The sequence below is a fragment of the Diadema antillarum genome, unplaced genomic scaffold (genome assembly GCF_040938485.1).
Source record: "Diadema antillarum isolate AM-2024a unplaced genomic scaffold, OU_Dant_1.0 seq00000565_RagTag, whole genome shotgun sequence".
Taxonomy (NCBI): domain Eukaryota; kingdom Metazoa; phylum Echinodermata; class Echinoidea; order Diadematoida; family Diadematidae; genus Diadema; species Diadema antillarum.
This window is the reverse complement of record NW_027271504.1, coordinates 66,924-92,314: the sequence shown is the minus strand read 5'-3', so window position 1 is coordinate 92,314 and position 25,391 is coordinate 66,924. Positions and strand designations below refer to the sequence as shown.

The following is a 25,391-nucleotide window of genomic DNA, read 5'->3' as shown; positions in this document are numbered from 1 at the left end:
AGAATGTGCGCATGTGACATCATACACTGTGGTAGTCTTTTCATCCAGCCGCGACTGTGCAGATACCTTAAAAAATCATAACTTTTGAACGGATTGTACGATTTTTTCCAAGCTTTCTGTGATGTGTCCTACTAATATTGTTGTATTCACTGAATCCACGTGCGCATGAAGGTGGACTTGTCCTTTAAGGACAGATTCTGAAAGAGCAGACTGTAAGCTTTAAAATGATGTATCACACAATTCAAAGGGATTCCCCTAACCTATCTAAATAATAATACCGGTACTGGAAAGAAAGCACACACTCTGGATAAGTATGAACTGAGAAAAGAGGCTGCATTGTCTATTTTAGCGTTTAATCTTTACCAAGCTGTCTCATGTCATTATGTTCATCTTTTCTTCCCCCCTCCAATTTTCATTTGAGTTTGTCATTATTAATTTTTGATGATAAGAACGATGCCACAAGGCATTGTTTCTTAAAAATGCTTCAACTGCTCCTTCAGGTCCAAAATCTACATCAATATATATTATTTTCCTGATCTCCTCAACATTTTCCAAAAATAAAGCATACACCTTTTATGCATTGAGTCCTCCTTTTTGTGGATAATTAAAGGCAAAAACCCAAAATTAGTGCTTGAAAATTATTCTTAAGTGTGAGTTACGGATAGAAAGAACCTCTGTAAAAAAAAAAATGAATCTGTATAATCAATGTTAAGTATTGTTAATAACACAAAATGTGAACAATATTTCTATGATAACATGTTTCCAGACTAAACCGTCCGCATTTATGCTTTAATGAGAAAAATACTGATATCTCTTTATATGTTTGCTTTGATTGCAAAAACTGTATATGGTAGGATGTCTTGTGATACAACAGGGGGGCATTTCATGAAGCAGTTTGGTCAGATATTTTTCTGACAAACTGTTACAAACTACAGAAATCCTTGCATCTGATTGGCAGAGAGCAAATTTGTCCGACAACTTGTCGGACAAAATGCTTCATGAAATGCCCCCAGACCTACACATATTATGCATAAAATGTGATATCCTGAACATTTTTTTCAAGTCACTCTCCCAAAAGTGTATATATAGGACCTTTAAGTTTTTCTTGTGTTTGTTCCTGGCAGATTACTAGTACACAAATGCTCCAATCCATGATGACCTAACGGAAATTAAGGAAATTAAAATGAATATACTGAAAACCAAAACTACAGATACTAATAACTTACTTCATTCTTCTCTCCCCACCCCACCCCTTCTTTTTGGTTTCTTGATATACTAGTAGATCTACCTGACTTTGATAATTGTCATTATGTAACATCATCTTCAATTGACAAGGCGATAAAACTTAACAATCATTTCATTATGCTGCTGGACTAATGGGGTTAGTTGAACTATATTGTTTTTAATGTGCTATACTTTTTCCTCCTATCAATCACATGTATTTTTGGGTGGAATGTATTTTGACATAAAGCATCATAGAATCAACCGCCTTTGGGGTCGGGAATTTTGTCATATCATATTGTGATTTAGATTCTGCTCTATGCCGATTTTGTTTTATTTCTATCAACTTTTTAAACTTCCCCATAGACTTTGTTCACCAGCCAACTACATCCCACCCTCTTTGGATAATGTGAACCAATCAAACATTGCTTTTACTTTTTAATAACATGTCTATACATAGCTATCAGACCAAAAATATTCAAACCGCTTTAAGTCTTTATGAGTGAAATTACAAATATCAATATATCTTTAAAAATATTCAAATTGTCTAAATTCAACTTTATCTATGAAAGCAGACTTTTAACTTTTTTAAACATTTGAATAACCCCCATAAGAAATAAGAAACATATAAAGAGGGGAGGTGCGGACTATAAAAATTGCTTACGGGAACCAGGTAATCCCTGCGCTAAACCTATGGAATTCACACAATCTTGGAGGAAACGGGTTAAATTTGTTAGGAAATATGTAGGGCAATACCCAAAACCTTAAGTTCTCAATGGAATATGCAGCTCTTCTACTGGTAAACTAGTAGTTCTGGGAGAAAAAATGAACTGTGACATAGTCCTACACCTGGCTCAGTCATTGCCCAAGATTTAAAGTATCTGAGCCAGAGTCACATGTCACTCTTTGCCATTTCTCTACAGGAGGTAGACAGTACTAAAAAAATCCTTTACAAGAAATTATATGAAATTATTCAATGAAAAGGTGCTTAAGAAAACTGGACTATTCCAACACACCTCCCTCAGGTCTGCAACACAGACTAACCACCTGTTACCATAGGAAAACCAGTAAAAATGGTGTATTACTGTAAACATGCACATAATATGTCGTATTATGGGTCTGAATTTTAAGACTAGCAACCATGTACATTGCATTGCATTGTACAGAAACCTGGCGAATGCCCTGTGTATAGTCTTTGAATTCAGACATTATTGTTATGTACAAATTAAGGGCATTTTCTCATTTTTTCTGTTAGCGGATTTCTTGGAGCACCCCCTAATTTTGATCCTCATATATATACCAATGTCTGAGGAAAAAATGACACTTTTGTCCGGCGTGTCACGATTATCAGTATATTTGTCACTAAGCCACCCCACTAAAAGTAACAGGCGTCTGATCCTTTTTTTAGACTATACTCTCTTTAACGCATTAACATCAATACACTCAAGAATCATATACACAGAAAACAAGGGAAAGAAAAAAATGGAAAAAAATTGCCTTTAGTGGAAACACTATATACATGTATTACTCAAAGCAAGACAAAACAAACCAAAGGCACAAGAACACACACTACAATGAAAAAAAAAAATAATAATAAAAAACTGCTCTGCCAGAGGACCCTGCCTATATGAATTGCCCTTGCGTTGTCAAGTAGCCATTTATACATCTTGGTCGAGAGGGGCATGGTGGGTAAAGATATCTTGTCCAAGGACATAAGCTCGTGACGGGATTCGAACTCTCGGCCTCCGAATGAAAGACAAGAGTCTCATCCACTATACCACAGTGCTACCCAAACAGCTTACATCAAATGTAGTGCGACATTATAATTATTGTTGTGTATTTACTACACTACATGTATTTTCCACTCCAGCGGTTATGACCAGCAGTCAGTCCACCTAAGTCATAAAAATATGTGCCTTTCATTCTTTCTTTCTTTCTTTCTTTTTTTTTTTTTTTTTGGGGGGGGGGGGGGGGGGGGTGTTGCGTAGCATACCGGCACCGATAATCGGTGTAGGGATACACCTCGAGCGGATGTTTTTTTTTTTTCTTTTGTCTACCAAACACAATTAATGATCATCTTTCCTATACAAGCAGCAGTTCACACAGTTATCAGCGTTTCTTCTACGTGTAGTTACAGGTATTATTTCGCACATTATTATACACTCACCTCCTATTCACGGGTGAAAGCACCAAGAGGGTGCAGGGTATTAGGCCGGTACATGTATTATTGAACTAATTGGGCCCCACCCGCATTTAATTTTCCAGGAAGTTATAGGCCTAATATATCCCACGCTGTAGAGAAGGACTAATTGTTACATAATCTTTTCCATTTGTCCGTGGCGTTAAAGAAAAAGCGACTTTTCGTTTTCGTGGTAAAGGCTGATAAAACGCTAACTTCCGACCCTGGTTAGATTGCCGAATCAAAGTGATCATGGACAAAAGATCTGTCACTGGTTGGTAATTAAAGAGGAAATCCAGTCCAAAAATAAGTTAGTCTGATAAATAGAGTAAAACTTACGAGTTCAAGGTGAAAATTTTCACTGAAATCGGAAGAAAAATAAGGAAGTTACGGCATTTTGAAGTTTTGCTAATCTCTGCAAAACAGTTCTTGTACAGTGGATATGAATATGCAAATGAGTGAGCTAACCATGTCATACCCTCACAATTTCCATTGATCGTGTACAAAAAAAAAATGACGAAAATTCAATGTTTCTGTCATTGAAATCTGAAATATGACGTCATTCTTGGTTGTATAACTTCAGAATAGTGATCAGTTAGATATACGAGGACTCGAACCTCGGGCATAATGTCATGTTATGTCATGTCATGTCATGTGGTGTCATGTCATGTCATGTCATGTCATGTCATGTGATGTGATGTGATGTCATGTCATGTGATGTCATGTCATGTCATGTCATGTCATGTCATGTCATGTGATGTCATGTCATGTCATGTCATGTTATGTCATGTGGTGTCATGTGGTGTCATGTCATGTCATGTCATGTCATGTCATGTCATGTCATGTCATGTGATGTGATGTCATGTCATGTCATGTCATGTCATGTTATGTCATGTTATGTCACGTCATGTCATGTCATGTCATGTCATGTCATGTCATGTTATGTCATGTTATGCTATGTAATGTTATATTATGTTTGTATTATATCCTCTGTTCTGTCGCTGAGATTCTGACTATAGTTGCGTAAAGGGGATGCTATTGTTTTGTTTTGATTGAGATGGGGGATGCATAGTTAGTTTAACGTTTTGTGAGATATTTAGAAACCAATTATGGACTACCAAAGAGCATAATTATACAATTCTAAGAGGAATTCAAAGTTTATTTGATGGAAATCGGCTTTGAAATGGCTGAGATATCCAAAGCAACTTACCTTAGTAAAACAAATTTTAGGTGGTCCTAACAAAGGGTAAGTCCGACCTTTTAATAGAAATATTCGAGGCACCGAGGCGCACAGTTTTAACCAGAAACTCGAAATTAGGCACGTTATACTTGTCCTATACTTTGGATTAAAAATCTAATCAAAGGAAGTAAAGGGGAAAATAAGTCGAGATGTGTAGTGGATATATGTTGAGGACGGATTCTACAGTGACCGTATGAGGGCAACTCCCTCCCTCCCCCCCCCCCCCCCCCCCCCCCGAAGTGCGATTACCTCCCGGCTAAATACTACATGGTTAGTGACAATGAGTTATTAACAAGACTAAAGTTTGGGTTAGAGTTTGCGTTAGGGTCGTACGAAGCACGGCGTGATGTCGCATTTGCTTTGTGATGTCACACTTGCTCCGAGACATTATTTACAAAGTGGCCGTGCGAAGCAGCGCGAGATGACAAAATTGCTTTATGACATTTCACCAAGTGACGTACGAAGTAGCGCGTGAAGTCAGAATTGCTGTGTGATGTCACATTTGCTTTGCGATATTTTTACCAAGTGGCAGTACTAAGCAGCGCGCGATCTCAAAATGATTATTGCTTTGTGACCTATAGCTCATTTTACAGTTTACCGAGAATGTCAAACAGGCCAACATATTGAAATAGTTGAAAATATACACACAAAAAAATGACGCTCTTTCAACTAATCACTATAGATTGTACAATAACTTTGATCCAAAATATGACACCATTAAAACTGAATTTACAAATTAAGTTTACAAGGCAATAAGATAAAAATACATACGTATTATTTATTAAACGATAGGGCTTACCTATAGCAATTGCAGTGAAGATTGCAATCACAATTCTGCAAAGTTTCGACTATTGAGAATGTGTATTGATACGATGCCTATTATACTTTTCATCATGCCATGGCACATCTTTTCTGGGTGCTCTTCATTAACCCTCCTTGTGTGGCCCTGGAGGTACATTAATGTGTGTGTGTGTGTGTGTGTGTGTGTGTGTGTGTGTGTGTGTGTGTGTGTGTGTGTGTGTGTGTGTTTGTGTGTCTGAGTCTGTCTGTCGTGAGTCCGAAGAGAATGGACGGAGGATATAGGGTGAAGGCCATCGGACAAATCGTGGTTTATTATGTACTTACAAGTCAAGAAGCACAGATATCATATAGCTTTTATATTCAAGGTATATACATTGCCTGGACACTTGGATCATTCTTTGTACAGAAACTGGAAGAGGGATTGTATAATCAAAAATACAAAACCGAGCTGGCCAGTGCCAATTGCCAATCCGGTTATATATATGGTGAGGGGTGAATTTCAAATGCGTGCTGTTCTTATGATTATGACAGTATCACAACACACTTCCAAAATTTGTCGGCAATCTGGATGATTCTGTAAGGCTCTAATACCATCGTGGTTCCTGCAAGACTCTTGTCATGTTTGCAGACATGTAATAAGGTCACGCATTTCCCGTTTTCGAGAGGTAGTGAATGGATTTGGCTCTTGAGGTCTGGGAAAGGGCTTTCACAACAAAGCAAGCTATACGCGACTTGCCATTTTATTTCTCTTCCTCTTGAATATACAGTAATAAGGCGTTTCAATAGACGATATGGCTAATGAATGGGCGCTGGGTGAACGTGTTTAGAAAGGGCACCTACATGAGTCGTTTATCCGGCAGGCTCGGGATGTTATTGCAGGAAGTCGTAGAAATACTGACTTCCGGCAAAGGGTTCATTGCGCCACTCCAGCCACTATACCTATACTCGTCTTTCTTGAGCTTCTTTCTTTACTACTTTCGCAACTCTTTTCTTTATTCCTTTATTTTTCTTTCTTTTCTTTGTCTTCTTCACTGAAGCTTTCTCTCCACGTTTCTATACTTCACTCTCTGTTGAAGCCACCTGCGTGTGTATAGTGCGTCGTGGCAGGGGCATGTGTGAATGGTTACAAAACCGGACGTGTTGGCACCAATTATTTGCCAATCTCTTTGAGATAAGTACACCTTTATAATGTTATTGCTACCCCTACGAGGATCGCTTCAATAACAATGCTTCTTACAAGTGTGCCATCTTCTCAGGCCTTGGGGGTTGGACGAGATACTTTCCACCATTTTTGTTAATTTTATACTGATCCCTGGTTGGATTCTCTGAAAACGTATCCAATTAATGTCATGCATGCAGTAAACTTGAAGCCTCGATCGCCTACTGTCATTTCCGATCATTATGTCTTTACTTCCTCAGAAGCATGTTTCTTTTTTAGCACCACGATAATATTCTCAGTAGTTTAGTGATTTTTTCTTTATTTCGACTTTATTTGGTGACATTGGTACAGCAGTGAGACTGTAAAAAGTCATACTGTAGTGTGTACAGATAAGACCTAATTTTTACTCGCGGTAAGCATGACGGCTGTTTAATGACCCCCCCCCCCTTTCACTCAGCGGGCGGTCAACCAAACAAAATACGGTTGTATGCTTGTTCCATAATTAAAAAGCAGTTTAGTTTTAGGTGGTGATAGAAGGAAGGGGGGGGGGGGAGAAACTAACCTTTTCGAGACCCTATTTCTGCAGGATTGCTTGGGGAAGATTTAAAAACTACCCATAATGAAAAATGATTTTGGAAAAAATACTGATAGATCTCCTAATTCAACGATTTTTCGGGATTTTTCCCCCAAATTGAGCCCCTAGAAATATCAATCCATATACCCTTTTTCTCGAAAAATCGGGAACGCGTATATGTGGCACAGATGACCACCTGAGTGGTGGTGGTTGGGGAGTGACGCTCTCCCCCGTTTCCGCGTGTACATACATATTACATTTGTGTTTTTCCTGTCTAGAGACGCATTTCATATTCACTATGGTAAACTTATGAAATGCGTCTCTAGATAGGAAAACACAAATCGTATCACGTACGAACGTAAGCCCTACCATACAATGTATAAAAAAAAAAAAAAAAATAGCTGAGCTCCTCGATCGCAGCTGCAGCTGTCCTTCATTAGTAGCATGACAACGTAGAGGGCGTGATGAAAATTTAAAAACCAAAATAGACTTCACTGTGCTGAAAGCATTCATTCCAATTCAGCATTTCATGAAAGTGTGTGAAATGTACCACTCTGAAATTAATCTTACGTGAATAGAAGTCATTGATGCTTCAGAAAGGAAACAAAGAAAAAAAAAACTAAATTACAATATTATATTTGTATGCCCTAATTCAAAACGGTTAAGTTTTGAAACATCAAAACTGTGATAATTTACAGAGGTTGCAGATACATGTACATTGTGTATAGTGTAAAAAATACATGAAGAATGAACAAGTCAGATGTTGCTTCCCACTTTAATGGTGGGGATTCTTTTTTTTTTTCAAAGACAACTGGTCAACTCTGCTCATGCAATTCAAATGAATAATTCTCATATCGCGCTGTTTGTATTGCAGCTGACTGACAAATTTACTTTTCATAGACGTATAATCACTAATTTGAGAAATAGCCATAAAAATCATGGGCATACACTGTGATTTATATGCTAGGGTGCATATGATGCCTGTGCTAGAATTAGTAAGTTTCAACTAAAAGCTTCATTCTAATTGAACACACAGGAAATTTCCCCTGAATTAAAGTCAATCCCATCCAGAAATACCTGCAAAAGAGTGTCTTACAGCTGCATGTTGTGAAAGTGTTTGAAATCATACACCACTTCAAAGCCAAATTCATCACTCTTCTGACATTCCGCCAAATGAAACTGATATGAAATAATATTCGAGAATAGCTCTTCATAAATCAATATGTCAGGAGTGGTCGGACATGCCCATTCAAGTAATTTTAATCTTTATGCAATCAATTTTTGTGCAATTTCTATTCGGGCATCCTCCCACCTTTATCATTTTGTATCGCTCATATTTCATGAGTAGCGATGGCCAAAAAGTAACTACCTATTATCTAGTGTAATTACCAATCATCATAATGACACACCTTACTGGCTGGCTGGCTACTATGCAATTAGACATGAATCCATTGTCTTCCTACCTCTGAGCCAAAGCCAGTTTGCCACATACATATACTTCAAACATTTTTGAGTGGCGGCATTGAACAGGAGTTCACAGGGATTATACAGATACTTGTGACTATAGATTCTTTTAATCTTCCTTGGTCACACAATCTACATCAATAAGACACAGACACCATGGAATGTCTTCACGTAATATATTATATTGATGGTCTTTTGTTGATCAAACTTATCAATCAATTCAATTTCACAACAAAATTAATACTCATGGGTGCAACACACAAAATGACATTTCCACACAAAAAAAAAAGAAGAAGAAGAAAGATTTGACATCAGGACAGGAAGAAAAAAATATCAATTTGAGACAAGGTAAACATATTGTGAGCTTGCTTTTCATGCGTTTTTGCAGGCTTTAAACTGTAACCCTGATTTGAGAGAGAAAAAAAAAAGAAGAAGAGAAAACAATCGTTAGTTATCAAACATCATACAATCTAAACTACAGATAGGTACACTACATAGTGCTGACAATGAACTGGTTGTTTACACTGCAAGTACCAGTCTGCTATTAGACCAGGTATATGTAGGAGTCAACGAGGTCGGTGCGATAAGGTCAGTGTCCGAAGGACATGATCTATATAAATGCAGTTGCTGACTTGATCATTTGTTTCTCTTATTTTCTCATTCCTCCTTTCCACACACTCCACAAAAGGCTGGCAGTATATCAAGGTCACCTACAGTGACTGTCAATGTGACTCTTCTGATATGTGTACACTGATTACAGGAATTTGAACAATACATATGCAAAGCATAATAAACCCAACTACACAAATACTTCAAAGATACTGTGAATCCCCACATGATTTCTACCTTCAAACAGATCAAGTCACTTGAAGTCGCGGTAACTCTTCTGAATGTGTACATCTATTACAGATTTGGTATGCCAGCATCAACCTAATTACACAAACACTTCAAAGATACTGTGAATTATCACACCGTTTTTTCCTTCAACAAACTGATAAAGTCATTGAAAGTTGCTTTGAATGTGTATGTACACACATTATGTGAATTTGCACTGTAATTGGTGTACACAGCATCAACCTGATTACAAAAATTTTACAAACATATTTTTAAATGGCATATTATTTCTATCTTCGCCCAAGTTGACATCAAAAACATTCCTTCACATAAAACCTCACACAATCAATAAAGTGCTACTCTTTGTATAATATTTTGTTCTGCACCAATATATCAATCATACACATACATATACACACCAATAGAAATGCTCTTCTCTTTCCAGGGAACAATATCTAAAAAGCAGAAGGATTGAATGTATTGTTTATGCCAGCATGGTATTTCTAAAGAGGAAAAAATGAATGAACTCATACCTTTACTTGCATCACACAGATATTGATAAACCATCACTGCAATTATATTGAATAAAATACCAATCACATATCATATAATTAAGATTACACTTCAAATTTCAGGAAATAATTCATTGATGGAGTAAATAGAAAAATTAGGGGGATGTCTACACACTGACATATTTATGATTGTTACAATAGCTGTAAAAACATTAAAAGTAAGATTCAGCAGCACATGCACTCTGTTGGGCAAAGATCTCATCATTTTTTTCCATTCTTTTTTCTTTAAATACAATATGACATTGAAAATGTTGCATACATTCTGCCCTTTATTTGTACTAAGCTTATATTGCTGCAGTCAAGCAACTTGCATAAAACAGGCAAAATACACGTATTTAGGAGGATACCACGGCCTGCATTATAGCAAATGTTACCAGTATGATAAAAGAAAATGATATCAATAGAAGAATAAGTTAAATTTCTTCTCCATCTGGACAAAAAACAACAACAAATAATCCTCTTTTTCTGAACCTTCCCATTGTGAGTTATTAGCATGTATCCCATTCAAAAAAAAAAAATAGTATATCTTGCTCCAAGAACCTGTATTCTCTCAAGCTGTGAGAGTCGGACACTTAGAAAAGATACAAAGAGAAAATTGGAGGCAACAAAATTGCAGTTTTCAATAATTGTGGCTATTGTGGATTGAAAATTAGGAAATTAAGAAGTCATGTACTGAAAAGATGAGGATTCATATCTCCTCTCACTACAAAGAGAAAAATGAAATTTATAAAATAGGACACACATACAAGAAAGATAAGACCAAAAAAGGTAGCAATTACAGGAAATATTCAAGGCAAAGAATACAAAGGAAAAACAACATCCTACAGGAAACACTAGGGGGTAATGTGCACAAATTTCACCTCACATCTCCCTTGTAAAAGAGGTATACAGCATATCAGTTGTGATTTTTCCTCTGTTATTCCTAGTATAAAGCATCATAGAGTGTACAATGTACATGTATATAGTTCCAAAACGGTGACAATTACATAACATGATCTCTCAAAACTGTTTCAGTTTTAACTCAGCTGGATGTCCATTCTGTACCTATCTGTATCAAAAACACATATTAAACTCCAAGGGCAGGAGCACTACAACAAGACAGTCGACAATAGGGCACATGTGCAACCAAGTTGTAAGCCCTTGCCAGTATGGGTGAGTACTCCCGTAATTGAAAAAAATGTGAGCAAATAAACAAATAAATATTAAATAAATAAATGACTAAATAAATGACTAAACAAATAAATAAACATAAAATAACTACATAAATACAAAAATAAATCAGCTGATATCCTGTGCAACAATCTGAAACTGAAAAAGGGCTTACAACATCAATCTGACACTGAAAATGAGATCCCTGTTTGAAACTTACATTTTTTTTTTCTCACATTATACAGAGACAATGATCATGCAGTTCATATGTATATCTTTCAAGCCATTGATGGCATCAAGTGTAGAATTCAGGTTCAGACCATTATTCATCTTCCTGTATTATGATTATGATTATGATTATGATTATGATTATGATTATGATTTTTCAAGGCCCCTTGCCTATGACTGTTGATTAAACTGAACGGTGCTTCATTTCTCTGCATATAAGCAATGTCTGCATCCATGGGACCAAAAAAAGAGCACTTTCTTGGAATCCTGTTACCCGTGCATATGGAATGTAACCTTTAAAAGACAAACATTGTACATCAAAGAAAACAGTTAAATGAGGAAAAGAATACAACTACAAGGTGCAAGGGTGCAAGATTATATCAACAAATCAGTTAACACCGTGGGGGAAAAAATACTACCACATAAGCATTATAAAAGGTGAGATAAAACTCCATCAAATTAAAAAAGACACATCCAAAGACTAGGGGAAAAAAAACACATAAATAATCTCACAACTTTAGTCCATTACAAACAAAAGGTCTACAAATGCAGAGGTATGTACAGTCCTTGGATTACGGAACAGCTCTGTATTATCAAAATCTCCTTGAGATTGTACGCTTATAACCACTACTGCATGATGCATCAAATTTCAAGATAAGCAAAGTTTGTTCTCTACATCCTTTGTGTGTGTTTGTGCGTGTGTGTGTGTGTGTGTGTGTGTGTGTGTGTGTGTGTCTTTCTTTCTGACTTCAGTGGAAATCAACATTTGATACTCTAGTAACTATTCATTATGTGCATGTGTTTCTTACAAATCCTTCAACGAATGTGACTCCACACAAACAAAAAGAACATGTGTCAACTGCAACTTGGTGATTTTAGTCTACATGTAATGTTTACCACGCTGTACCAATCATTATTCCCAGCTCTTTCTGTCACTACATCTACAATGTAGATGATGTCGCAAAAGCCACATTTCAAAGTACAAATATTCAAACAGTGCATATTTGGTCCATGAAAACTTCTCCTAGTACTTCAAAGCAAAGCCACATGAATGACAATTGTCTTAACAATGATTCAAATCTGGTGGTGGTGCAAAATCTACTTCTTAGTTCAAAGGGGATGGCTAGTAACTGATCAGTGGGAATCAGTGGGAATGCCGGGGGATGATTGTTCCAATCCTTGTGGGATCCATTTAAGAGTATTATACTCATTGTCGGGACAACACTGTAGAGTCATGCTAACCTGGAAACACTGAACTGCACATTACTTAAAAATGAGACCAATCTGAAGCAAATAATTTTCACACAACAATAGATAGATAATGTACTCTTAAATGGATCCCACAAGGATTGGAACAGTCATCCCCCCAGCATTTCAACTAATTCCCACTGATCAGTTACTTGCCATCCCCTTTAATAGTAATTGGTTTATTCATGACTATCTTCAATACAGAATAAAATTTTAGAGTAAGTTTTATTTTCGAATAAAGTTTTAGAGTGAAAACTAGAACAAATTTACAATGTATGGTTGTGCGGTTGACTATGGTCTCTAGCATCATAGCAAAGGCATAAAATAAAAAACTAAACAGGCAAACCATGCTCAGATATGAATGCCTAAAAACATTATAATCACAATCACAAAGTGCTAAAGAAGATTAAATCAATCATGAAGTTATACTATCAATTAAGAGTATATTAACCTACAATGAGCATACTTTGATAAGGTAGCACACTCATATTTCTTTCCTTTTCTTTGCAATTCTTCGCAGCCAATCATCAAACTTACAAGATACATATTGTACAGTGTATGTCCACTTCGACTTAGTATACATTTTGTAGTATCATTCATAAATTGCTTTTCCTGCCATCTGAAAAAATCAATGGTATGCTTAATGACTTCAAATGCAATTTTGAATTAGCATTATAACTATCAGTAAAGTGAATTACATTTTGATGGTACAATTACTGTAGGGTAATAGTAGATATAAAAAGACACACAAAGCTTTATATTGTGTGAACATCTTTTAATATTTTCATACAAATTTGGATGAGAATGTCTCAAGCTGCACAAGATTAGTGTTTTTTTAAATTTTGATATCAATTGACCTTGGAAAGTTTCAAAATTAGCAATGTCACATTTACATGTACTGTACCACATATATACTGATGAAGACTATGGGCAGAACTTCCACGAAGAAGGAGCCTATAGTTCAGAAATCCTTCAAAGATCAAACAACTACATGTACTGCAGGCATATTTCTTCCCATTATTCCTAGTGAAATATAATTGCAACATAGAAAAAGCTTTCTTGGTTTGCTTGAAGGAAAGTCACCACCTCACTGATTACATTAAGATGTAATTTGCCAATCATGTCCACATTTTGGACAATTCATGGGCATGAAGAGGGATCAACCAATAAATCAATTTTCTCAATGAGGATGAAACCGACATCTGTAAATATTTCAATGTAAAATATTTTCACATGGCACTAGACACATGCTTCCTTCACAGTTTGGCCAATATCAGGTTACATATTCCACAAAAGCTTCACATTCCCCACACAAGTATCCCCAATTCATTCTTATTCTTTTTTTAAGTAAAGAGAAAGGAGTGCAGCCCCTGTATCCCATTTAGAAGGTACAATGTATCATATAAAAATAGCACAAGACAGTGCAACTACAAAGTACACTAATTCATACTCACATGAAATATATTGTAGACAGTCAAAGTGCACAACATATTCATTTCCATGATTAATGCACACTAATAATCACACCACATCTACGAACCAGTCTGCTTCATCATATAATCCCTGATCTGGCAATTCATGGGACTCATCAGAGGCACAATCAGTCCTGTATAATTCTGAGTACCGTACCACACAAAATTATGTATGATTTTGACCGCACATGATTTTAGAAAAATAGCAACCAATTTTTACAGACAAATCTTCCTGCATGAACTGTCAATATTGCTTGTCCCCCGCAGTGGAAGAATAAATTAGAAACCCTTGGTCTCTTCAGCTGCACCTCAACTAGTCAACTTTCTTACCATTAACATCCACGTACCCATTGGCTTCTCCTGCTGCCATCGGCTCTTCTTTCTTCAACGTCTTCTTCGGGCTGACCAAAGTTTTGATGAAGCCCCGGGCAAAGAGCACGAACCACGATGTTTGGAGAACCATAACGATCACCATGGCGATGTGACAGCCCCTGGGCATGCTGGTTATCACCTGTTCTAAAGTCAGCTCCTTGTTGATGGCATAAACGACATACATGGTCGGCCAGAGGGCAACACGCACAACAAAAAAGGTGATGAGGACGATGAAATTGTTGATGACAAAAGCCAGAGAGCTGCCGTACCCATTCTGCAAACAGCCAACAGAAAGGGAAAAAGGTATTAAAGTATATTCCAAATTTTTTGTAGAAACAGAGCAGACTGCATACTTTCATCATATTCATATCTACATGGGATATATGACACATCCTGCTCTTGCATGGAAAACAACAATAACATTTTTTACAAGTGAGAGATAGTTGTTTTCTCCAAAGAAGTAATGCATTCACACTGAGCTCTAATCAAAGGTAAAAGGATACTAGTAGAATGTACATGTATTGTGACTATCCCAATAACTGTTCAGTCATGACTCTTAGCATTCTGACTTGATGCATGCATAATAACTTCCTGCAAAAGGTAATTCCACAACTCTGAAGATTTAGGTCTTGATTTCATGAAACTTATCACTCAATTTGTCTTTTTTTTTTAACTTTTTGATGCCGACTTGAGCATGGTGTAGAAAATAACTTTGAAGTGATGAAGCTACCACATGAGATTGTGTTCTACTGTATTTCAAGCTTACCCTAATGAGGATCTTTCTGAAGTTAACAAAAGGAGTACTGTATTCGGTGATGTAGACACAGCCCACGATGAAAGTTCCTTTGTTGTGTCGATAACGCTGCAAAGTATTCAAGGCAAATAAATGACAAGAATGAATAATTTGCAAAATAATTGGACCAATGTTGCAGAACAATTTGAATTCTAGTAAAGTTTGTTGTCTATGATTATGTAACATAGTTAAACACACAGAGATGCTTTCAGACATACAATGATTTACTGTCGATGTGTTTCACCCTTTATCAAAGTAATATCTTATCCGAATTTACACCATATGTCAATGTGCCTTCTTGTTCAAAAAGATGGATCATATAATAATGAAATGAGATGACTTTAAATATCATGAATTACCTGCATTTTAGAGACTCTTTTTAGTTTAGGTACCCTTTCTTTCAATAAAATAATTCCACATGCACCAGTTTTGGAGGGATATCATGGCATTAGGACATGCAGAGATGAAAACAAAACAAAAAACAAAAAAAATTCTGAATCACTGAATTTCAACCGGACTTCATTTTGTTAGCCCATCAAGTTTGTGCAAAATGATTAACTCCCATTTCATGCATCAGGCATAAAGAACAGACTTTGCACACTTTCTTTCTCGCCCTGTATTCTCATTAACTACAAAAATTTTCAAGAGCTTAGAAGACATTGAAATGAAGGGAAAAAAGGAGTTTTTCGCCCTCTATCCTACCAGTATAATGGGGTATCCGAGGAATGTCGAGATGGCATGATGGAACACTTCGAGCTTCAACCCTTTCAGAAATGCAGTGAGCTGCTTGGAGAATGGGGCCTCGTTCAGATTCTTCTCCCGGATGTGCACATGGAACATGGCATAGGTGTCGTAAGGCATGTATGAGTAGGCGAACGCAGCGAAGAAATTCAGCAGCCAGTGACTAGTTGGGAAAGATATCATTCAAAGAGGACTCAATAAAACATCATGATTATTGGCAGGTACTTTACAATAATATCATGCTGTCTGAAAAATTAAAACATAAAAAGGCTGAAACTTTTTTTTTTTAATGTGATGAGAAAAAAAAAATCCATTAATTATTGGTTGCTAGTAAATATCTTCTTGATTTCTATGCGCACAACTTTCAGGAGAAAAGTTTTAGAGTGTGAAATGGACAGCAGCTCGGTGAAGGGCTTATTGAAATGCTAGAGGAGTTTGATATTAACAGTATTTCAACAATTCAAAAGGGACTTCTAACTGCTGTCTTGAACCTTGACAGCTACAATGTATACTCACACTTTCTATTAAGAAAATGCACGGATTTGAGTCTTCCTTTACCTTCCTGAAGGACTTGATTCCCTCTGCCTTTGGAAATACTGTACATTATTATCCATACAGAGGATTTTTAGAGCCCAAATACAAGTGTTATTTTGTTGACGCACCTCATAACCTCCGACCCACATAGAAGGTTTGTTGTACTCGACCAATAATTTTGGCCGAGGCGACCAACATTTAAAATATTGGAGGGCAAGAGGGGATTCCCCAAAGTTTTTTATAAACTGCACCGTGATTGGTTGAGATATATACGAGATGACCTGAAATATGAAGTAAAAACGTCTGTGATTGGTCAATCATGAATTAACTAGAATATCGTTTCTTCTAAAATTCTGTGTTTATACAAACAAATTTCATATATCAATTAGTTGAAATTGTTTTTTACACAATTTTTCAAAATATCACTTTCATAACAGGAAGTTAAATTTAGGTTTGATGAAAACAAGTTGCATTTTTTTTTGTGCATGCAGGCGCAAGGCGACGATTGATCTGCAGCTCTGCATGCTCAGCGTTTACTGCACTGCTAGATAGCCCGCGCGCGATATAATGTAGCCGGCCGGCCGCCGCCGCTGCGCTTGCATTTGGTCAATTCCACGGAAAGGTTGCATTTTATGAAAATCAAACTATTGAGTATAGATGATTAATGAAGCTTAATTAGATGATCTGGTATTGTTTACTCAAAGCAGCCGTTCACAACAGATATTTTGATACCTCATTTGTGAACATCAGTGAACGTGGAGTGGAGTTATGTCCGAAAAACCTTCATTTTTCATGAAAATTGCCAATTTTTGCAGAATTTATGTATCATTTCTGATACACTATTATGACCATAATACAGCTTGTGTAATTCTCAGATGGCTTATTTTCTGAATGTTCTTCGGTCATAGATTGGTTTTATGATGTTCTAAAACTTGTTTTGGCATCAGTAAATATCATTCTCTCAATTTCAAAATGTGGTAGTTGATAGCGTCCCATAAGTCACGTTTTTGTGTCCCATCAGTCACGCTGGTTTTCCCTATCCTGCTACTGTACCAATGAGTAGATATTCATACCACTTGGCTCAGGGTAAGCACCAACCCTTTGCTACATTCAGGAAAGAAAATATCTTTCCAGAGACTCTGTGTGTAAGAATATTTCAGAACTTACTTTCCCATGTGAAAAACGGTGGTCCTCAGATGTCCCATAAGTCACAACAGCAATTTTTCGTTGCTGTACGTAATGCAATGATACTTTTCAAACTAAGTATGGTGTTTTCATAAACTGTGATATGATGGATCTAACCATAAACTGAGAAAAATGCATTTGATGCAACTATTTTCTCAAAATACTGGTTTGAAATTGCCGAAAATTGTCACTTTGTCCCATAAGTCACAATGGAATTGACCATTTGCATGCGCGATATGCATATTACAGTTACTGTACATTTACGTACGTGTACGTGTGTACAAGTACGTTATATACAGCACAGTAGGACTAGTTGTGGTAGTAGTAATTCGATCTTTCACGATCTACGGTAGATGTGACGTGAATTGTTTCTCAGATCTCGGATACAAATACATCTAATTCTGGTCTAAATTAGCTAGATATCGGTCTAACAGTAACATGACGGCTACCTTGGCTAATAGATCACTGTTTTATCAGAGACTGAAGTGGATTAACTTGCACTGAAGAGTGTACCGGTACATGTACCATACCCCACGTCAGGATCACTACACAGTAGGAACAGCACTCGGAGTCGGAGACAGAAAGGGTAGGCCTAAGTGAAAACATTCTTTGCTAAAATCCTCTGTAGGATAATAATGATGATATTGAATGTCCTATTTTCGATTAATACAAGGAAATATTGGACTCGCTAAGCAAAATATTGGACTCGTCTTCGACTCGTCCAATATTTGTGCATAGCTCGTCCAATATTTCCTTGTATTAATCTCAAGGCCATCCAATATCATATAATTATATGCACAGAGCTATCATGTCACTGATACATTTTCAGCAGAATAGCCATATTTCAAGTACATCGTACAGGAACTGTCAAAGTCATCAAAGTACACCAGGGAGGTGAGTTTCATCTCACCTCCCTGACTACACAAGCTAGTAAAAGGAAACAACAAACAAACATCACAATCTAAGGAATGACAAGGAATCTCAATATTGGATGATTTACTGACAATCGAATCTCATAAATGTCTGTAGAGCTCTATATTATTATGTATTTGACACTCAGCAGCATTTCTAGGGCATTGCCTACATGTACTGTGCATGCCATGATGGGACATTACTCACTCATCATAAATGATGTCCTTGTAGGTGTTGGCTACCGAGATGGTTCCTACTATCGAAGCCATCACAGCATGGATGATGGACACAAGCCTGTGGGAAAAGGATGATTATTAAAACAGGCATTACAGCAGTGTACTATAATTATCAAAGGCCAAATTAGTAGGAATAGTAAGAGGGTATTTCACAGGAGAGAAATCTAAAAACAAACCAACAAACAAACTAGGGGTCTTTATTACACGTGGGTCTTCTTCTTCTTCTTCTTCTTCTTCTTCTTCGTCTGTGAGAACTCTGCGTGATGACTACTCTGTCACTTTCAAGGTCTAAGTTATGTGAAGTCTTCAGAGGGTTCAAGTACATGTAGTTGCAGAAATAAATCATCATCCAAATAAGTGAATAAATAAATAATCAATGAACTGGCAAGTCCATTAATAATAATACAGTAAACCTCGCATGAGTCGAAGCTCTCGGGACTGACAAAAATGCGTCGACTTAAGTGAACTTCGACTCTCGCGAGAGTCGATATTTTTTCGACTCACAGTTATGTACATGTATTATAGTACATTTGCATGCATGTGCGTGTGTGTGTGTGTGCGTGTGCGTGCGTGTGTGTGTTTGCATTCAAATTTGTCTGTTCTTGAAGATAATGTTCTTATTTTGTTCTAAATTGAACATGGAATTTGTATCAATACTGGTAGTTAACTGTAGTTTTGAGAATGTCTGCGCTAATGTGACAATGTGCATGTGCTACGTCTATGGTGCAACATAGGTAGCCATCTCTGTCAACCTACCCTGAGACAAACTCTCCCAGGCCCATCCCACCTCCATTGAACAAAACTGTACAGCCAGCCGGGCACGCACAAACAAGCTCCGCCCACTTGGCCTGTCACTTAAATATTAAAGCAGCGATTGGTTGACCAAGGAGTTCTGGCTTGACATGGATAAAGTATGGATGTTCTGTGTGTATGGATAAAGTATGGATTGATGTGCTGTGTGTATACATGTATACATGCGTATTTATTCGACATGCGTGCGGAGCGGTACGGTGTAAGATATTGAGTGTGCATGCTTACCTGCAGCAGGTCAGGGACGGGGATCTGCGACGTGCCGATTTTTTTGTTCTCCTTTAAATGTAATGAGAATGCCAGACAAATCTTCTTCGGCTCAAGCGATGTAAACTACGTGTATTTTGTACAAAAGGGACTGAATGTTTTGCTTCGACACAGCCGAAATTCGACTCTCGTACTTCGGCTTATCCAAATATTTCTTGAGAAAATACATAGGGAAAAATCGGGACTTTTTATTTTGCTTCGACTTAAGTGTTTTTCGACTCACTCGACGTCGACTTATCCGAGGTTTACTGTAGTAATAATAATAATAATAATGAAAAATGAGTGCTCAGCAACTACTTTTGGGCCGAGGCTTGTGATACAAATTGTTGATGGTATTGGCCTCAACCACCTCCTGGGGTACTGTAAAAGTGAAAATTTTTGCACATTTTGCGCAACCAGAAACTACCACGAAAATAAAATCACGCGAATATTTTTGCTAGCCGTATGTTCCTGTGCGTCATGTCTTGATTCCGCGGAATTAAAAACACGCGAAACTCTTCTTACCCGGCCAAGCGCGAAAAATTAGTCGCGCGAAAATATCCCCTTTTACTGTAATCTGTTCCAGTCTTTGATGGTTCTTGGTAAGGAGTTTTGGTGACAGGGAGTTGTGCTGGGTGAGACCAGGTATTGATGGTTGTGAGTTCTTCTTTGACGTATAGGGAGTGGTTGAAGCTGTTCCTTGATCATTTCAACATATGCAAGATTATGCATTATCTTATGTACAGCATTGCTCGGCGTGCAATTTGGCAACTGTCTGCAAGAGTCAAGAGGGCCACTGCAGCTCCTCTTGGTGTAGCGCTGCATTACAAAACGTGCTGCCCATCTCTGCACAGCCTCAAAGCCCTCAAGTATCCTGATCGGGTATGTCCCAGATGGTATGGCCATATTCAATAATAGGACGAACATAGGTCTTGTATGCAACCTCTTTTTAATCCTTCTCGAGGAGATCCTTGAGGTTGCGTCTGATGAAGCCAGGAGTCTTCAGATTGTGGTGATGTGCTCTGACCAAATCAAATCTGATGTGATGGTGATTCCTAGATATTTCACACTGTTAAAGTTATCATCAAGCGTGTGTCCATGGAGCTTGTATTCTGTCCACAGTGGCTTCCGTTTATGGGTAACAGACAGGGCAACACACTTATAAAAAAGGGTGGAATAGCATGTCCCATTTCTTTTCCCATTCGACCAGTTAGTTTATCCAAGTTCTGCTGGATGGCCTCCTGGTTGCTTGCAGTTAAACTACAGTGTAGGCCTACATCATACAGTATGTTGTTGTGTCGTCTGCAAATAGCCTGACACTGAAGGTGAGCAGTTCTGGTATGCCATTGATGTAGACAAGAAATAGACATGGCCTCAGGCCCAGCACACTGGCCTGGCCTGGGTTGATCGACAAGTATTGTCTAATTCTGCGAAAAACTTCTCAATCATAATAATGACATTGGGTCAGTTTTTCGCTTCTTTTCAAGAAGCGAAAAACTGACCCAGCCAAGTCATTATTATGAATAAGAGGTTTTTCGCGGAATTTAAGACATACTTGTCGGTCAATGGCCTGGGCAGCTGCGGGATTCCAGACTGTACATCAATGAGATCCGTAACGAGTTCCATTATGGCATTTATCGCCACAGCACAGCTTGACGTCTGCCAGTGAGGAAGTTGCAGATCCATTTATCTGTATGCCCTCTGATCCCGTAAAATACTTTAGTGGAGCTTGTGGACCAAGAGTGAATGGTTGACTCTGTCAGTGTCATAAAGCTTTACCGTACAACTGCAAGACTCCAAGAGTCATGACTGTGATGATGACATAAGTACTGTATCTGTATAGACAAAAGACCTACTTAGAGAAGTCTAGTCGCTCTAGACATCATTTGAGTTTTTTGACATGCCGTCAATGTTGCATTTTGTCAAGCATATTACAAAGTGTAAGTTACTGCTGAATAGGGGTTTGCCGGGGTTTTTTGTTCATGCGAGAATAGCATAACGTTATTCATATACCGGTACCGGTAGTCAAGTCAATGGAATGGGCCGCCGCACCCATCGCTGACGACTGGTCGGGTAACACACATCTTCCACCGCTCCGCTCCGCTCCGCTCCGCTCGGCCTGAACCGCCGAGGCTGGGCACCTCACACCTTCCTCAGCTCAGCCGTATAAACAACAGTACACAGTGGTCAGCGCATGAGCGGGAGCGGCTCAGCTCATTATGGCGTCATGCCCCGGGAAGCAACATCTAGGGACTTCACGTTTCACCTCATGGAAGTAAAAATTCTGGACAATTCATTAGACATGCGAGTAACGCTGCCCGAGTCTAGACTATCTAATATTTACGTATTCAGCTAGCTAGTCCGCCTTGCCCTTGCCTAGGTCGAGTCTATGCCTCCTTCATCCGCATCCTTCCTACGAATTGATATCCTAATTCCTATTCATCATGGACATGGTCTGTACTCACCGCATTGCCATACCGCATGACTGCGTTTCAGTAAATTTGCCAGATCTTTCAAAAAGGTACCAAGTCAGGTGAAACGTACTTGGCCAAAACACGCAGCCTGCGAAAAAGTTTGGCATTATATACCAGGGAGTTTCGCCTGGAGCCTCCATGATGTTGTATGTCTCCTCCACACAATCCTTTGCCCGATCCCTCTCCGCACCAGCCCTTATAGTAGTACAGAAGCAAAGATTCTACGCTGTCTCGACTGTACTTTCATGTATACTGTATCATTGTACAGGCCGCGTACAATGACTGTGCCTTGCTTGCGCGCCAGCAGCTCGAGTAGGGTTTCCCTGTTCATTTGTGGTGGACTAGAATGGCTTCATGCACAGCGCGCGCACAGGTCATGCTCGTGCGCTCACCCAGTGCTCTCCGAAGTTGAGCTAGCTCGGTGGTCATTCTCTCAACAAGAGAAGAATCCGTGAGTGAAGCCAGAAGCAGTATGGAAAATCCGCCAAAATTTGGGTTTTTTGTTGTTGTTGCATTTTTATTTGTGGGTGAAAACATTACGTTGTCTATCATATTTAGCTCCAGTAATCTCCGATACTTGGAAAAATTTCAACATCATTGTTTAGTTATCCCTGACAGTTTTATAACAGAATTAAAATTTCTATACAAACTATAGGCCTATAATGCATTTTATACAACAGGCAAAATGGTAGGCCTCTTTGAGAATTTAGTATGCATCAGTGTATAATCATTCTTTCTTTTTTTTTTACTGACAGCCACTAAGTTTGATGAGATTTTTCTTTGTTTGTTTGTTTGTTTTTGTCGTTCATAATCTGATTCGCACAGCCAATGCAGATTAAAGATAAAAGATCTCATAAAATCTCAACCTCTTATGTGTGTCACAGATCCTCATTTGCATATTATTCTGTTTCATTACTATGTTTCATTCACTTCATAATTCGCTGACTATATGTACTAGTACCTGGGCGGATCTGTAACTATGAAAGATTGAAACACCATAATATTTCCAGTCTGGTGCGTCTGGTCCTAACTGCAGAAAAAATGAAAACATATATGTTACTGCATCCGCATGCTCGATGTTAACTCCGATATATGATATACTCCCTCAATTTCATTAACATAGAAATTACTGGCAAAATATGCAAATTTTTGTCAGTAATTTGAATGTTAATGAAATTGTGGGATGCTATAGGATGTACATGATGTGTAGGCCTATAACTTTTTTATCAAGCCCCTTCACTTTCTCACTATGGGATGAAATCAGTGCTTAATTGTTTGTGTTTCTGTCGAGAATTTACATGAAGTATACCCATTAAAAAAAAAATGATTATATTATGGCAGCCATTCTGTTTGGGCAAATTACATGGTCTTAAGAATTTCTCCGGGGACCATTAAAAAAAAAACTCACCATAGGCGTACTCGTTAACTATCGCTAGGAACAACATTCGCGTTAACTGGTAATATATTTATATACTTCATGTTTAAAGATGCAGGTGATAGCTTTGGACTGCATCTCCGACAAAGATGTCTTTACTTGCACCATCTATATAAAGCAATGTCTATTCTATCATTCCTATGACATTTCATGAAAATAATTTGTCTTTCAATGGAACGTGTACCGATGGAACGTAATGTTCGCATTACTCATGGCATTTAAGTATGACTTTGAGCACTAAACTTGCAGGGTTGCTTTTTAATGTGCATCCCAGTTTTGTAGAACAATCATTCTTCTATATTTCCATGAGATTTTATGAAAACAAAACTGTCCGAGTTATACAATAATGACCTGACGACTTCAAAGGCACATAAGAAAAAATAAACTTGAAAAGCTGTAAGCCTAATATATGGAGCTGTAAAGTGCATGTTTTCAACGGACTGTGAGGGTCTATTTATATAGGGGTAACTTTGGACATCTCTCAAGGGGTTGCATTTGAATGTTGACAATTCACTATTGTTCGGCAGACGCAACGCCTCCTTTAATATTTGATTCAATTACATCAAAATAAAAGTTTAAAAAAAAATCGCCGTATATGTCACCTTTTTTAACCCGTTCCATAAGGGAAACCTGGTGGCCTGTGTATTAAGTATATGGGGAATACGGAATTCAGTATGGAATGGGTTAAATGCCACTTCTACATGTGTGTCATCTCTGTCACTCTGTACGAAGAAACTTTTACATTTTTAGAAGTGAAATTAAATGATCTGATGCACACCTTTGGGAATGATATTGTCAATCCAGTCTTAAAAGGGCTATATACCGAGCTGAGGTTTGAGAAAGAGTGTGCTAAGGGTCGCATCCACCTGCTCTCGACCCCACACCCCCCGGCCACCCACCCACCCCCCCCCCCCCACACACACACATACACACACACACACAACACACGCACATCAACACAAGAGGAAGCTTTCGCATTTTCAGAATTGATTTAGATTCTACGATCTGCATGGTTCACACACATTGGGTAAAATATTTAGTCAGTGATCTTGTTTATCACAAAAAAGTAACACATACGCTATAAACTGGAACGATAGCCACAGTCATGGAAGGTAGGTCATATCTGTTCCGCGTTCCGTGTGACTCTTCACCAAGTCATTGAAGTGGATAGCCTCACGGACCAAACATCACTCGTGACATGACCTGGGGGGGGGGGGGGTTCATCAACGAGTTCGTCGGAGGTTTTCACCGACAAATTTGCTGTCCTCCAATCAGACGCAAGGATTTCAGTAGCTTTTAACAGTTGTCAGTGTAAATCACTGACAAAAAGTTTCATGAAACGGTCCCCAGATTGTGTATTCTCACACTACATTAGGATATCATGAAAGGTAGAATCTGACGACAAACCACAGGAGAAAAGTAAACAAACAAGCAAAGAAACCATAAAACAAACACCCCCGAATTTATTGCGTGCGGATTTTTCATTTTCCGATCACATCACTTGATTGAGAA

General features: G+C 38.0%; 1 protein-coding gene across 1 annotated transcript; it reads right to left on the bottom strand.

Annotated features, from left to right (window-relative positions):
• Positions 1 to 13,792: 13,792 nt before the first annotated feature.
• LOC139735133 (TLC domain-containing protein 3A-like) lies at positions 13,793 to 22,635 on the bottom strand. Its single transcript, XM_071645897.1, has 5 exons — positions 22,436 to 22,635; positions 18,886 to 18,972; positions 16,009 to 16,210; positions 15,280 to 15,375; positions 13,793 to 14,787 (listed from the first exon to the last, which is right to left on the bottom strand). The coding sequence occupies exons 1-5, from the start codon at positions 22,582 to 22,584 to the stop codon at positions 14,455 to 14,457; spliced, it is 867 nt and encodes a 288-aa protein (XP_071501998.1). The 5' UTR covers positions 22,585 to 22,635; the 3' UTR covers positions 13,793 to 14,454.
• Between the last annotated feature and the right edge of the window lie 2,756 nt (positions 22,636 to 25,391).